The sequence below is a fragment of the Eptatretus burgeri genome, chromosome 8, assembly GCF_056783735.1.
Source record: "Eptatretus burgeri isolate ZD-2024b chromosome 8, Ebu_testis_v1, whole genome shotgun sequence".
NCBI lineage: Eukaryota > Metazoa > Chordata > Myxini > Myxiniformes > Myxinidae > Eptatretus > Eptatretus burgeri.
In genome coordinates, this window is record NC_140968.1 from 33441926 (window position 1) to 33458673 (window position 16748).

At 45.7% G+C, this 16748-nt stretch overlaps 1 protein-coding gene across 4 annotated transcripts; it reads right to left on the reverse strand.

Annotated features, from left to right (window-relative positions):
• Window positions 1-760: 760 nt before the first annotated feature.
• Window positions 761-15946, reverse strand: LOC147021482 (transmembrane emp24 domain-containing protein 7-like). Of its 4 annotated transcripts, none has more exons than XM_085891429.1 (3): window positions 15854-15946; window positions 3957-4205; window positions 761-2813 (listed from the first exon to the last, which is right to left on the reverse strand). In XM_085891429.1, exons 1-3 carry the CDS (start codon window positions 15929-15931, stop codon window positions 2577-2579), a joined length of 564 nt encoding a protein of 187 aa, XP_085747555.1. In that variant the 5' UTR covers window positions 15932-15946; the 3' UTR covers window positions 761-2576. The 4 variants fall into 4 exon arrangements, with proteins under 4 accessions (XP_085747555.1, XP_085747551.1, XP_085747550.1 ...); XM_085891425.1 differs by having other exon boundaries at window positions 15803-15946; XM_085891424.1 differs by lacking the exon at window positions 15854-15946 and adding an exon at window positions 15377-15691.
• Between the last annotated feature and the right edge of the window lie 802 nt (window positions 15947-16748).

Consider the following 16748-nt stretch of genomic DNA (forward strand, 5'->3'; position numbering starts at 1 on the left):
CCTTTCCCATAAGAGTTGATAGCACTCACCTTTACCAAGAGCAGTAATCCATTACAGCTCCATCCTTTAAATGTAAAGGAACAGATGAGGGATGTTTATTTATGACAGACTTAACTAACACCAAGTTTTTATGGATGGATAGAAACCTGAAATGGATCTCAGTTGAGCCAAATGTTGAGCTCTGGTACATCTGGGGACAAACAATATAACCTTTAGAAGACAAATTACATTATTATGGTATCACAAACCTTAAAGCATTTTAGGCTGGCAAGATGGCCTCGACATATGCATACTCACCGCTAAGCTGTCTAGCCTGGGTTTGAATCTCAACCCAGCTATAAACTATCATCCTGGTGTTTCACAGGCAGGCTGATTCATCAGTGAGTGTGCTGTCCCTCGGATAAATGTTAAACTGGGTGTACCATTTGTCGACATTATTCAGTGGACGTTAAAGATCCCAGTGTTCTTCATGAAGAATAAGTGAGTTTTTGTGGGCATCCTGAACCAATTCCAAATTCCTGTCCTGACTTCCTGAGCTGAATTGATGACCCGACCAGGTTTGTAGTTTAGTAACTGCTTCAGCAGCAGCATTGCTGTGCGTATAGGGAATGGTACATGAAGAATAGCGTTTCTTGTCTGTTCCTTTCTGATGCATGTAGACCCCTAACCACAACTGCTTCAAATCACTGGCAAACCTTTAAAAGCCATTTCTGAAAGAGCATTGGCACTTAGCCTGATCCAAAACCATAACCTCAAACACTTGAAGCAAAGACAGCCATTTATCTTTTACTGCTCACACACAAATTACAGGGTGGAGAGAATGACAGGTCAAATGGACCGATTTCTTGGTACCATCAAATTCTTTACAACTTGACCAATATCAATTAATTTCATTCTGTACAACACCACCTCCCCTCCCTCCACCCCCATAACTAACAACAAACTGTTCCCCATCATTTCCATATGCATGCCCCTTTTCTGCTCTCTATCATGTTTGCAATTACACAAAAGATAAATAGATGAACCAATTATGAATTGGTTCCCAAACACAAAACCTTGTGTATTTATTTTTTACATAAAAAATTATTAAATGAGTTTTAAATCAAAAACTAGAACAGCACTCTTCACACATTATTACATCATTATACATACTTGTACAAAGTTTGATTTAAATCACTACTGGTATCACATACCGGTATACTTCAACCAGCAGCCTGTCCACTCTACCTGCTTGAGCCACTCGTGCCATTCCAGTTAAGAAATAAAAACATCAATCGAGACTATCTGCAGATGGAGATGGCAGTTAAAGCAGAATTCCACCCCCCCCCTTCCCAAACAGAAAAAAATTCAACAATAAACATGAAGAAAGAAAAAAATAAATCGAGCAAAAACAAAGATGAACTTTGAAAATATCATTTCTGAATCCCAATAGAAATCGGCAATTTTCACGACTATATCGTAGTTTATATTCTTGAATAAGGGTTGAATTTGACTGTGGCCGTGGGACATGCCGAAGCAAAGCTCCACAACATCCAGTTTACCAAAAAGATGTATTTAATAAAGGACATGACAAATACACCAATCGTGCGAAGTTTGAACAATGGCGCACCACGAAGCAAAGGAGGGAAAAATGCCACTTTGTGAGAATAAAATGTACATGAGGGTGGAAGTACAAAATGAAGAGGAAGTGGTGAGAAGTTGCAGGAACAGATATCAACAGCCCATCCTCCAAAATGGTGGTGTTGTAATGCTCGACCTACTGGTGTCACATACCGGTATACTTTAACCAGCAGCCTGTCCACTCTTACCCACAAACCTGAATATCACTTCCTAAATACCATCATTCTAACATAGAACTCAAATTTAGCACCTCACTTTGTATTATCAGAAATAATCAGTCATACAAACAAGTCAGACCATTTCAACTGATCAAACTGCTAGTAAATCCAGTTTTTTTTTTAATCCTTTCACCAACACAACTCTAAACGAGGATCTTCCAAACACGAAAGGTTTGAAAAAACAAAGAAAACAAAAAAAAACAACCAAAAAAAAAACAAACCTCCATTCAAATTCACATAAGGACAGTAAAAATTTGAAGATGATAATTGTTGATATTATTATAGAAAGAAACTTTTTTATCATTTACATAATATTTTCCTGAACATCAATAAAAGTCTTTTATTTGTCATCAAACTTTCCCCTAGAAACTGCGAAACATCTTTCAAAACAAACTTGCACAAACTTTTGGATTAGGGCCGAACGCCAACGCCACAACGTTGCCAAATATTTTACACCTTACGCCAATTCAAAAAGTAAAATAAAATAAAATTAAAAAAAAAAAAAGAAAATGAAGCAAAATTATATTTTGGGGTTATGGTTTCTCTATAGTCCGAATCACCAAGAATCTTTGTGAAACTTGTAACAGAAATCTCATTATCAATGGGAGTCCAAACAAATATTAATTTGCAAGATTGATATCATTGCAACATCTGGTCATGACCCCATCTGCTTTGCCCCACCCCAACAACCATCCCACTTAATCCCTTCACCGACACCAGCATTCCATGTTACCGTGGCTAAGAGCCAAAACCTAAGGTAGATGGACGCTTGTCAGTGAAGAAACTCTTTAGCAAGAGAACTTGACCCAAGCTTATGGACAGCAATGCAACCGTCTCGCCGAGAGACCAAAACAAGACTCGCATATTGAGGTCTTCAGCCCGGGAGCGGCCTTGTGCCTCACGGAGGCGGTGATGCGTCTGGTAATCTATGACGGTCTTCATTGCCTCATGGATGCTCACGCAAGCAGACTCCATCTGTAAAGTGGACAGTTTGTGTGTGTGTGTGTGTGAAATTAGAGGGCAGTGAAAGCTTGCTTAAAGAAAAAAACCAATTCTGCGTCACATAAAAACATTAAAAGGTTGTTACTCAAGGACACAATCTCAAGCTATTGGGATGAAAATATACCAATGAACAAGTTCTCAAACTTTCATCATCATCATCATCATTTATGCAGGACATTGGTGCTGCCAAAGCAGTTACAAGGACCCGAGTCTTTCACAAGCCAATTGTCCTGGCCAGACTTTTGACTGAAGGTGGTAGAAATTTGTAATTTGTTCAGGATGATAACTCACCTGTTCACCAAATATCCTCAACGACCATCCGAGGGACGACACACATTGTGATGCAAATCCTGCTTGCAAAGCAGCAATCGGACAGTTTGTCAAGTCGGAATCGAACCCAGACTACACAGGTCAACAGTAAGTATACTACCACTGCACCATCATGTCACACTCCAGCATTCGCAGAATCTAATGTACATTTTTTTTTTCATTCCCCTCACTGCTCCAATCAATGCTACAAGTGCCCTTAGAGCAGGGAATTGTAATACATGTCGTATTAACAAATTAATTTCATAAATCCGACCTAATTATTTGGTTCCATAAAGTTATAAGCCCTTACACAAGCCTCAAATTGGTATACAAAAAAAAAAGTTGTGGCCCACTTCTGGTGACATCAGTGATCATATTTCTTGAAAAATCCCTATCCTGCACTGCTTCACGAAGCTCCAGCAGAGAGACAGCTTGGTTGCAACCTTCACACCATCCATCTGCCATAGGAAGAGGCAGACTGTGTCTCTTTGATTCGCAGCATGGTTGACTTTAGTTTTCTGCACACATCACCTATTTACTAAAATTATCTACCTCAAGTTGGCATGCAAGACACCTGGTTGTTAATGGGAATAATAATTTGTAGCAAAGAGTAGTTTTATTATTTTATGAAAAGGTAGCCCATGTTATGTAAAATTGTCTGCAAAATTCAAGTTGGGAATATTTTGTTTTTTTTAAAGCATCCTTTATGAGAGATAGGGTGGGAAGGGAGAGAGGGTTTGGGTTAATATGACCAACAGAAGGGTGCTGCATGGCATCCCATCACCAGTCTCCAGGAGCCAACCATACCTGAGTAAGCGCTGTGACCCTATTTGCCATATCTGGTAGTAGTGGAGGCTCGTCTCCAACCTGAAGGTCAAAGTAGACTGTCTTATGTGTAAACGTTGAGAATTCGTTGCTGAAGCAAATCTTGAACACCCCCGCTTTGGACGTGGTCCACGTGAAGCTGTCATACTGCTTCTTGGTCTCTTTGTAAAGTATTTTACCATCTGGATCCTCGACACGGCAGTCAACATCATAGTGACCTCCAGTGATCACCTGAAATCGACAAGCATTTGACACGAGTTGTGATTAGGTATCACCATGGTCCCATTGAAATTAAAAACAAAAAAAACGTAAAAAAAAAAAAACTTGAACAGAATTACCATGTGCCACCAGCTTATGTTGGACTTGTAAATACAATGCAATCAGCAACGAGAAAGAACAATCAGAGATTACAGACCCTCACCAAGAATTATTTTGTGTGGTTTTGAGTGGTGTTTGTGCGCTGATGTGTTGACGACGCATTGATAACGTAGGTTTATGTTCATACAGCAAACAGATATTTTTGGTTTTATTGTATAGAGTCACGTTCCAATCATATATCCTTTATCGACACACATTTTTATAATACGTATTTTATAGATGCACTCACATTCTGAATAGTACATACTTTATAGACACACTCACAGTCCCCAGGTTCCAAAAACAATGTGTTCGTAAATCGGAAGAATAAATCCCTTTTGAATACATTAAATAAGTGATTAATTGGTTCCCAAACACAAAACCTTGCGTATTTATTTTTTACATAAAAAATTATTAAATGCGTTTTAAATAAAAAACTAGAACGGCACTCTTCACACATTATTACATCATTATATTACATACTTGTAGCAAGTTTGATTTAAATCCCTTCAGGTGTTCTCAAATATCACATTTTTACCTCACATGACCTCTGACCCCATAACCTAATCAATCAGTTTACGTAAGCTTATAAATCATTATACTGTTGCGGTTCTCCGAACAGCATGCGTACAACAGATAGTTGTCCCGAGTCAGTTATGCCATTAATATACACGCAGATAGACCCCTTCCTTTTGTGTAGTGGGAGGACAAGGCAGTGCGTTGCGATGGGCTATTGGTAAGGATTATTAAATCATTTTTCCCTTTTATTTTATTCCTGCCTTTTCTTTTCTGAGGTCAATCTGCCTCGCTTGCCCCCTCATCTCGTTTACCACAGCATGACAACCCACGGTACCCTCCCCAACGATCACTTCTGAGGCAAAATCGCAAAGTGCACAATGGAGTAGACTGGCGCTTTGAGCTTCCACCGTCTACCCGAGGCCAGACATGTGCGGCGTGTCACGTACGCTTTTGCACCCAGGTGGGCGTGCTATACCAGCGTCTGGCCGAAACCCGGCTCAGGATGGCGGACCACGTGAGGGGTCGGGGCCAGTCGGAATGCCGACTCAGGCGATGAGGTCGGATTCGGAATGGCCCCTCCCCCGACCTCCATAAAACAAGGAGAAATCGTCCGTGTAATGGTTGTTGTGTGTTCGGTGTGGGTGTCTTCACGCGGAGTGTTCCTGCAACTTGACTCCGCCGACGTCTCGTCTCGACGGCCCGCCTTCTGTTCCTAGTCTCCGGCCACACGACCATCCTGCTTCTCGAACAAGCATCCTGCCTGGTCCCGCCTACTGCTCCACCCTCGCCTTCTGGACTCCTCCCTTCTCCACTCAAGCTCCTCCTGTTCGGAACACGATCTCCACACGTGCAGCTGTGGCCAGAACAATGCGGTTATTGTCGGGTGCCACACCATGGAGCATCCCTCCCCCGAAACACCCATGTACTGAAAACTATAACCTCAACCTCCTCCCTCCCTGGCTGCAAAAGTCCTTTTTTTTTCATTGGGGTTTCTTCTTTTTCTGTGTGTGTGTCTGAGTGTGCTGGCACCTGTTTGTTAAGTAAGCCTGTAGAAGATCTTTTATTGTTGTTACTGTGAACTAGTGAGTGCCCATAGGTGCGTGCCAGTATGTGCAGCTTCGTTCCTTCGCTCTCGTAAACGCCGACTGAATTGGGGCATTTTTTCAATTAGATCGGACCAACCATATCATAAATGGCCATAACTTGGGAAACACCTGGGAAACACTCAGGTCCCCAGCGTCAATTGTGACGTCATATCAAACGAAGAAGAAGAATTGTGACGCCCTCTCTCTCTCCCCCCTAGTCTCGCCCCTCCTCTCTCGCCCTCTCTCTCTCTCTCTCTCTCTCTCTCTCTCTCTCTCTCTCTCTCTCTCTCTCTCTCTCTCTCTCTCTCTCTCTCTCTCTCTCTCTCTCTCTCTCTCTCTCTCTCTCTCTCTCTCTCTCTCTCTCTCTCTCTCTCTCTCTCTCTCTCTCTCTCTCTCTCTCTCTCTCTCTCTCTCTCTCTCTCTCTCTCTCTCTCTCTCTCTCTCTCTCTCTCTCTCTCTCTCTCGAATTGTGACGCCCCCTCTCTCTCGCCCCTCTCTGTAAATGTATTCACAAATGTCTACCAAGCACAACAATTAATTCAAACCTTTGGAAAAAACAGCTTTCAAACCCTTGGGAAACGACTGTTTCCCTTGGGAAAATTCAAACCTTTGGATTAATTAATAATTTGAACAATTAATTCAAACCTTGGGAAACAGCTGAAACGGACAAAGAACGATATCAAACCTTGAAAAGGCACACTCAGATCCCCAGCATTGATTGTGACGTCATATCAAACGAAGAAGAATTGTGACGTCAATCATGCAAAAAAATAAATAAATAAATATTAATTGTGACGTCATTCGTGACGTCATAGCACCGTGTCCTGTCATTGGTCGACAGATAAATGGCCGTAACTTGGGAACCGCTCGTCCGATTGATATCAAACCTTGAAAAGGCACATCCGCGGGTCCCCAGCAATATTCCTGGCAAGTTTCAATCAGATCGGACCGTCAATCGTGCAAAAAATGTTTTAATAATAAATAAATAAATAAACATTAATCGTGAAGTCATAGCACCGTGTCTTGTCATTGGTCGACAGATAAATGGCCGTAATTTGGGAACCGATTGTCCGATTGACATCAAACCTCGAAAAGGCACATCTGCAGGTCCCCGGCAATATTCCTGGCAAGTTTCAATCAGATCAGACCGGCGGTTGTCGAGAAACGGCGGTCGCAGACAGACAGACATTGCTGGAATTATAGATAGATAATCTCACGTCAAGTCTGCACTGTGTCTGCTTAGTAAGTTGCTTGGATAATTGTTGCACCCCCCCCCCCACACCTCTCTCTCCTCTTTCCCTGCGTTACATACCCAAAAAAACATTTGTTGTGCCACATGCTTTTCCTCGCTTGCTGTAAATAAATAATTGTTGTAGAAATGTTCTCAGCTCGCCTTTGTCTTTTCCCTCATTGGTCCAGCATGGTTCGAATCCAAGTTTAGCAGGGTCTTCATTCCCAACGGTTCGTTCCTTCTAACCGGTACGTCCTTGGCAGTGTCGCTCGGCTGCATCCGATCCGGAAAGGTGATCCGATCCAGTTGAGTTATCTGGTTCGGACAAGGCAAACCGAGGGCGTGGTTCCCCGGTGGTTAATTAGGTAACCCGATTCCATAGGCGGGAGGACCCTAGGTCACGCGGTTGAGTTATTGGCATCCACTACCAGTTAAGCGACCCGCCGCCTCACGGAATTATCCGTGAGTGACGGCCTACAATTCAGGACAGTCTGGTGGGAATCGACGTAGCTTCCCCCACCGAGTGGTCTTCTCACCCGACCCCACCAATACATACTTGCATCAAGTTTGACTTGGATCTCTTCAGCTGTTCTTAAGTTATCGTGGCAACGAAAACCTATCACGGACTTCGACCTTTGACCTCTTGTTGCCTCCATCCAATCAGTTGACCTTTGCATCATACTGTATACTTGTACCAAGTTTGGTCAAAATCCCATCACTGGTTCACAACTTAATGCAGTAACAATTATTTTTACCTCACATGACCTCTGACCTTTTGACCCCAAAATCTAATCAGTTAATATTTGCATCATTATATATATTTGCACCAAGTTTGACTTGTCATCACGTTACCAAAAACCTATCACGGACGCACAGCCGGCCGGACGGACAATCTGCAAAAACATAATGCCTCCAGAGACTTAGTCGGCAGAGGAATAATGAATACATTGATGCTATAAATACATACAGTAATAATAATAATAATAATGATGATAAAGCCTAAAAATAAAACACATTACAGAAAATGATCACGAAATACTTGAGCACTGCCGAAGCACAACACTGAACACAAGGTGTACATACAAATCTTTTTGGAGACAATCAACAGACCCCAGTGGCAGTTGAGGGGAGGTCAACGTGTACAAATACACGATATATCAAGTCGCTGATCTATAAGAGAACATACTCGTTTAAAGTCGTTCACCGTTCCGTTATAAAGTCGTTTTGCCTCAAATTTAGAACCAAACCGATGGTTTTCGCTTTAATAAAGCTTCAGTATAAACTATACCGTAAATACCAGTGTACAAGTCCACCTAGAGTACATACAGTATAGGCCTTACTTGTATACAGCGAACTATGCATCGATAAGATCGGTGGGTCATGGGCTGAAGTTACTCAGGTGTGCATGAATGGTGTGTGGAGGAATTTGTGGCCCGAACGTGTCAATGACTAATAAGGATTTAAATATGTTGTCCCCGCGATGAAGAAAGTTATCATCGGCTTGGCCAATAAAGTGGGTTTTGATGAGGTGGAAGAAGCTGACATTCCACAACTTCTGAAGAGCTAACCAATGAATATCTGAAGCAACACTAGAGATGATAATATTCAATTGTTTGTTTAAAATTATACTCCATATGTAAATAATGTCTTTTGTCTGACTATAAAAAAAAAATTTTCCCTGGAAGATAACTCTCCTATTTGCATTACTTTGAAAGGGGAAATTGGATTCGCTTAAAAGGTTGCTTCAGTTGAAGTCACACTTTTGAAGAACTTAACGTTAAGCGAGAAGTAACTGTACAGTGTAGAGTACAGTATGGTACCACCAAAAAAAAGCCAGATGCATTATGGGAACACGAATGAGTTCCTGCGGTTTGCTGTTCAGCGCCAAGCACACACATCCTTCGATTTCCAGCGCACTCAGCTCGGTCTGTTCGAAAACCCAATTAAAACCATAATTATTTATGTTTACATAATAACGTTATTAAAGGAACTTTTAAATATAAAAAAATGAATACATTAGGATAAATGGAATGCGCGTCGTGTTAAGGGACGAGGGATCATGAGATGGAGCGATTGATGTTAAAGTGGGGCAAGCACCGGTGTCTCTCGTGCCGGTAAGAAACCCCGTGGAAAGAATGGCGGAAATGGTGTTCGAATGAAGCCCGTGTACATGATTAATTAACTCTCGAGGTCAGATTTCCAAACTTCAGTGCTCGGCGCGGTATGTTCAAAAAAGCCGCTCAGCCGTTCATACCAAAAAAGCCGTTCATACCGCTCGGCATGTTCATATGCACTTTATTGACGTACTCACATTGTCATAATACGTACTTGATAGACATTCGCATTCTAATAGTACGTACTTAATAGACAATCACATTCTAATAGTACGTACTTGATGGACATTCGCATTCTAAAAGTACCTACTTTATAGACGTACTCACATTGGCATATTGTTGTGGGGCCGGGTATCGGCTGCAAGCACGACCGCTAGATGGAGCAGTGGAGTCGGCTCCACCGAATACCCGGAATTTATAGGTTGTCACCCTGGATAACTCCGGAGCCGACGGGTCCCTTATCAGACCGAAGTTCGCCAATAGGTCAACCACGTGGGGTAGGGTCGATTGCCAATTTCAATTTACCTAAATACCCACATCGTCCAAACTACCGGGGAAATTCACCCTCGACGAAGCTCGTACGGAATGAGCCGATAGCGTACTCGAACCGTGTGTGGCCCGAGCGGATGGCCACCGAGCTTCCGTTGGTCCAAATGTCCCTTTACAGCGGCAACAGCCTGGCTAATTCTCCAATACACACAGTGTTAAACCAATAAAAGAAACAAAACAAACTGATACATTTAACACATGGGTTTATATTTAATGGAGGGAAGGAGGGAAGCACGTGAGAAGCAGAGTTATCCGAATATAGAGAAGCACGTATGTACAGCTAAGAACGCTTATAGAATTTATTACTTACTAGACCGGCACCACACACACACACACACACACACACACACACACACACACACACACACACACACACACACACACACACACACACACACACACACACACACACCTTATTGAGGCCTCCAGCTCGGAGGGAAGGCGAGCTGAAGACTCGAGCCTGCCTCGGACCTGTCCACCTCGTGTGGTCTTCAAGCTGATTCGAACCCAGACACCAGCGAGAGGCGAGCCACAATCAGCCTCCTCTGCTCCGCTCGGCGCTCGTTCTGACAACCAAACCTCTCCTCCGTATCCTTCAGAGGGACGGCGCGCACCCCTTTGCAGTTCTTGTTGGCTGCAGGATCTCTCAACCTCGAGCTCTCGGTGTTGTGGGCAGGGACGTGGTGTGCAACCCTTGCGGCTCTCGTGGGGAATGGTGCCTCTCAAGCCCTCTTCTCTTCCTCTTCTTGTTGTTGTCAGCTCTCCTCTCCTTATTTTGGTGTTGTCGGCTCTCCTCTCCCTTCTTCTTCCGAGGTCCAAATCGCGCCGCACCCTTATTCACCGTCTCCCGAGGGGGGGGATGCCTCCACCCCTCCCACTCTCCCTTACTGGATGGTTTTGGCATGCAGAACTGCTCGTTGCCCTGTCATTGGCCAAATTTAGCGGCAAGTCCATTGATTGGCCCGGAGGCGTGGTGACGTCACGCAGACCCCTTTCTCCCTGTCGCTGGATCTGATTGGCTGAGCGGCGGTCACCCCACCCGTAGCACGCTGATTGGTCGAGGGCCGCCACGAGGGTCCTCCTTGAACTACGCCCACCAAACAGGCAGAGAAATATGTTTCTGCGTGGCATCCACCCACCAAACAGCCAGAGGAACTGTATTCTGCGTGGGCTCCGCCCATGTACGTGCTGACACGCACGTAGGCGATGGCATCGGCCAGAGCGTGGTGAAGGTGATGCTGGCGTTGTCGTAGTTGTGAGGGTGTAAAGAATGAAAGAAAACCCTGACTATCAAAGTAACTCAGCGCATTTACATTTATTCACCCATTAGACTAGGGAAAGCGAGCTAGCTATTCACATTCACTTCTTGAAATAACTGAGCTATAGGACCTGAATGTTGTGTGCTCATGGCTTCCAGAGTCGCAACAATATTACGTACTCGATAGACATTTGCATTCGAATAGTACGTACTTTATAGACGTACTTACATTGGCATAATACGTACTTGATATACATTCGCATTCTAATAGTACGTACTTTTAGACGTACATACATTAGCATATTACGGACTTGATAGACATTCACATTCTAATAGTACGTACTTACATTGGCATAATACGTACTTGATATACATTCGCATTCTAATAGTACATACTTACATTGGTATAATACATACTTGATATACATTTGCATTCTCATAGTTCGTACTTTATAGACGTACTTACATTGGCATATCATGTACTCGATATACATCGCATTCTCATAGTACGTACTTTATAGACGTACTTACATTGGCATAATACGTACTCGATAGACATTCGCATTGTAATAGTATTACGAATCTGGCAGCCATGAGCACACAACAGCCAGAGTCCTTACAGATCAGTTATATCGGTAAGTATGTGTTTCTGGGTAGGGTCCCGTTCTATGTTTAATGGGTGATTAAATGTTCGTGCGCTGCTGAGTTATTTTGATAGTCAGGGTTTTCTTTTACGTTTTAAAATCACTTGCAACAATAACACCTTCGCTCCATCCTCACGCCATAACGGTCGTGGTGGGCAGAGTTCAACAAGGACTTAGCGTCTCTCTTGACCAATCAGAGAGATGCGAGCGAGTTTGCCATCGGTCAGCCAATGAGAGCAAACGCAGAACAATATTACTCCTCTTCCTGTTTGAGGGGCGGTCCACCGTGATGCCCGCCACCCCCCCCCTTGGTCCAATCAGCGGACTTTGCACCCATTTTGGCCAATCATGGGGGCGACGAATGCATTTGCGCACCAAAACCGTCCAGTGAGGGTGAGCGGGTTGAAGGAGGCGACTCCTCCCCTCTGGAGAAGGAGTGAATAATTGTTCGGGCGATCAGTCTGGAAGCAGGAGTAGGTTTTTGTCTGCCAGATCGTCCCGAATCGCCTGGCCTTGCCTGTTGGCGCTCGCTGCATTGTCCGCCCTCGCGCTGGTTGGCATCTGCCCTTCATCCTCCGTCCCTGGTACCTGGAATGGCATCGTGGTTGCGGGTTTGAGACCCGCCGGTCCAGGACGTTGAAGACAACACGTGGTGGACAGGTCCAAGATAGCTCTGGCTTCCAGCTCATCTTCGCTCGAGTTGGGAACCTTCAATAAAGACCCGACGGGGTCAATTTCTTTGGGTGTGTGTCCGAGTGTGGGCCCATCTCCAAGTAGAATCGTTAAGTGCTTGCGTTATTGTACATTGGAATATATTCGGATAAATCTGCTCTTTGTGTGTTCCCTTCCCCCCATTGTAAATAAATTCCCCTCGTGTTGAATGTCCCAGCTTGTCCTTGTCCTTTCTATCATTAGTTTGCCGCGCTGCGAACGGGAATTAGGAGGCTTCATTGTTGCCCTAATCGTGGAATCGGCCCGGCAGGAATCTGGAACTCTCCGCTCGAGGTACGATTCGGTAACGGCCCGGATCGCGCAGATTCTGCCGAGGGTGAATTTCCCCGGTAGTTTGGACGACGTGGGTATTTAGGTAAATTGAAATTGGCAATCGACCCTATCCCACGTGGCCGACCTATTGGCGATCTTCGGTCCGATAAGGGACCCGTCGGCTCCGGAGTTATCCGGGGTGACAACCTATAAATTCTGGGTGTTCGGTGGAGCCGACTCTACTGCTCCATCTCGCGGTCATGCTCGCCACTGACACCTGGCCCCACAACAATAGTACGTACTTTATAGACATACACACATTAGCATATGACAGACTTGATGGACATTCGCATTCTAATAGTACGTACTTTATGGACGTACAGTCGTACACACGTTAGCATATTACGGACATTCACATTCTAATAGTCTGTAAAGTACGTACTTACTCCCTTCGTCATAGTACGTACTTCATAAAAAATTCCCACAAAATATTTCTGATAGAATACTAACACGAGGTGGTGTTTGTGGCCTCCATTAAAGCCAAATGTCCCCAAAAACTCCACCACAACACCCTCGACTCGTCCGGTGAGGTAAATCACCACAGCACCCCCGACTCGTCCGGTGAGGTAAATCACCACAGCACCCCCGACTCGTCCGGTGAGGTAAATCACCACAGCACCCCCGACTCGTCCGGTGAGGTAAATCACCACAGCACCCCCGACTCGTCCGGTGAGGTAAATCACCACAGCACCCCCGACTCGTCCGGTGAGGTAAATCACCACAGCACCCCCGACTCGTCCGGTGAGGTAAATCACCACAGCACCCCCGACTCGTCCGGTGAGGTAAATCACCGCAGCGACCCCGACTCGTCCGGTGAGGTAAATCACCACAGCACCCCCGACTCGTCCGGTGAGGTAAATCACCACAGCACCCCCGACTCGTCCGGTGAGGTAAATCACCACAGCACCCCGACTCGTCCGGTGAGGTAAATCACCACAGCACCCCCGACTCGTCCGGTGAGGTAAATCACCACAGCACCCCGACTCGTCCGGTGAGGTAAATCACCACAGCACCCCCGACTCGTCCGGTGAGGTAAATCACCACAGCACCCCCGACTCGTCCGGTGAGGTAAATCACCACAGCACCCCCGACTCGTCCGGTGAGGTAAATCACCACAGCACCCCCGACTCGTCCGGTGAGGTAAATCACCACAGCACCCCCGACTCGTCCGGTGAGGTAAATCACCACAGCACCCCCGACTCGTCCGGTGAGGTAAATCACCACAGCACCCCCGACTCGTCCGGTGAGGTAAATCACCACAGCACCCCCGACTCGTCCGGTGAGGTAAATCACCACAGCACCCCCGACTCGTCCGGTGAGGTAAATCACCACAGCACCCCCGACTCGTCCGGTGAGGTAAATCACCACAGCACCCCCGACTCGTCCGGTGAGGTAAATCACCACAGCACCCCCGACTCGTCCGGTGAGGTAAATCACCACAGCACCCCCGACTCGTCCGGTGAGGTAAATCACCACAGCACCCCCGACTCGTCCGGTGAGGTAAATCACCACAGCACCCCCGACTCGTCCGGTGAGGTAAATCACCACAGCACCCCCGACTCGTCCGGTGAGGTAAATCACCACAGCACCCCCGACTCGTCCGGTGAGGTAAATCACCACAGCACCCCCGACTCGTCCGGTGAGGTAAATCACCACAGCACCCCCGACTCGTCCGGTGAGGTAAATCACCACAGCACCCCCGACTCGTCCGGTGAGGTAAATCACCACAGCACCCCCCGACTCGTCCGGTGAGGTAAATCACCACAACACCCCCCGACTCGTCCGGTGAGGTAAATCACCACAACACCCCCGACTCGTCCGGTGAGGTAAATCACCACAACACCCCCGACTCGTCCGGTGAGGTAAATCACCACAACACCCCCGACTCGTCCGGTGAGGTAAATCACCACAACACCCCCGACTCGTCCGGTGAGGTAAATCACCACAACACCCCCGACTCGTCCGGTGAGGTAAATCACCACAACACCCCGACTCGTCCGGTGAGGTAAATCACCACAACACCCCCGACTCGTCCGGTGAGGTAAATCACCACAACACCCCCGACTCGTCCGGTGAGGTAAATCACCACAACACCCCCGACTCGTCCGGTGAGGTAAATCACCACAACACCCCCGACTCGTCCGGTGAGGTAAATCACCACAACACCCCCGACTCGTCCGGTGAGGTAAATCACAACACCCCCGACTCGTCCGGTGAGGTAAATCACAACACCCCGACTCGTCCGGTGAGGTAAATCACCACAACACCCCCGACTCGTCCGGTGAGGTAAATCACCACAACACCCCCGACTCGTCCGGTGAGGTAAATCACCACAACACCCCCGACTCGTCCGGTGAGGTAAATCACAACACCCCCGACTCGTCCGGTGAGGTAAATCACAACACCCCCGACTCGTCCGGTGAGGTAAATCACCACAACACCCCCGACTCGTCCGGTGAGGTAAATCACCACAACACCCCCGACTCGTCCGGTGAGGTAAATCACCACAATGTGCTGAAACGAGCCGATCCTTGTGACGAGGTTCTGGTAAAAGTCGGTTAGGCCATCGTGGCATCAATTGCTGCGTTAACGCTCAACTACCTGATATTCCAGCGTGCTCTTCACATCCTTGGCTGCCTCCTGGTAAAAACACTGCTTTGCGTTATCTGGGAGTTCAAAGGTTAGCTCGGACGAGCTGGAGACGCGTAGAGACCCGAACAAGGGCACGAAGAAAAGGAGTACGCAAGGAAACGGCGCCATTCGGGACCGGAGAATCGCGGAGTCGGTGCTCGATTAGTTAGGCTAGTTATGAAGAGGAGATTGTCGATCACACGAGGTAAAGACGACATACATATGGTGATGACGAGCAACGTGGAAAATCGTACACCTGACGTGGCAAACCGGAGAAAATTGTTTGATTGTTAAAGTCGACTTCAAGGCAGCTGTGATGTGATCACATTCTGCTGCGGTCATAAAGAAGCGCCTTTAAGGCTTTTGTATTATTATAAACCTCTCGCGGCCGTTTACCTTCATCGGTGGAAAATAGGTAACGTCGTGAATGCAATTCAGCGTTTGTACCTGGCTCAGGTTGGAGATTCCCTTTAACCCAAGCGGTGCTGGGTTTTTATGCCTTCGCACCAAGGGTACCGGAGGCATTACGTTTCCGGGTCGTCCGTCCATCCGGATTTTCGTTTACGCGATAACGCAAGAAGCAAATTGTATAATTTCATCAAACTTGGTAAAAGGTAAAATTAAACAGGGCAATTAAGTGATAAGATTTTGGGTCAGATGTGATAAAGGTCAAGGGTCAAAGGTCAAGGTCAAACTCTGAAATTTTACTGTTTACGCCCGAACTCAAGAAATATTGGACAGAATTTCATCAAACTTGGTACAAAGGTAAAGTATGACAAGGCAATTAACTGATTAGATTTTGGGCCAGATGTGATAAAGGTCAAAGGTCAAGGTCAAACTCTGAAATTTTACTGTTTACACCCTAACTCAAGAAATATTGGACAGAATTTCATCAAACTTGGTACAAATGTAAAGTTAGACAGGGCAATTAACTGATTAGATTTTGGGCCAGATGTGATAAAGGTCAAGGTCAAACTCTGAAATTTTACTGTTTACGCCCTAACTCAAGAAATATTGGACAGAATTTCATCAAACTTGGTACAAAGGTAAAGTATGACAAGGCAATTAACTGATTAGATTTTGGGCCAGATGTGATAAAGGTCAAGGTCAAACTCTGAAATTTTACTGTTTACGCCCTAACTCAAGAAATATTGGACAGAATTTCATCAAACTTGGTACAAAGGTAAAGTATGACAAGGCAATTAACTGATTAGATTTTGGGCCAGATGTGATAAAGGTCAAGGTCAAACTCTGAAATTTTACTGTTTACGCCCTAACTCAAGAAATATTGGACAGAATTTCATCAAACTTGGTACAAATGTAAAGTTAGACAGGGCAATTA

Excerpts from the sequence above, each read along its gene's own strand:
- LOC147021482 (XM_085891424.1), bottom strand. The coding sequence starts at position 15,535 with ATGGCGCCGTTTCCTTGCGTACTCCTTTTCTTCGTGCCCTTGTTCGGG. Across the intron at positions 4,206-15,376 it reads AGAGCACGCTGGAATATCAG|GTGATCACTGGAGGTCACTA; the intron begins GTAGTTGAGCGT and ends TGTCGATTTCAG. Across the intron at positions 2,814-3,956 it reads GGGTCACAGCGCTTACTCAG|ATGGAGTCTGCTTGCGTGAG; the intron begins GTATGGTTGGCT and ends TCCACTTTACAG.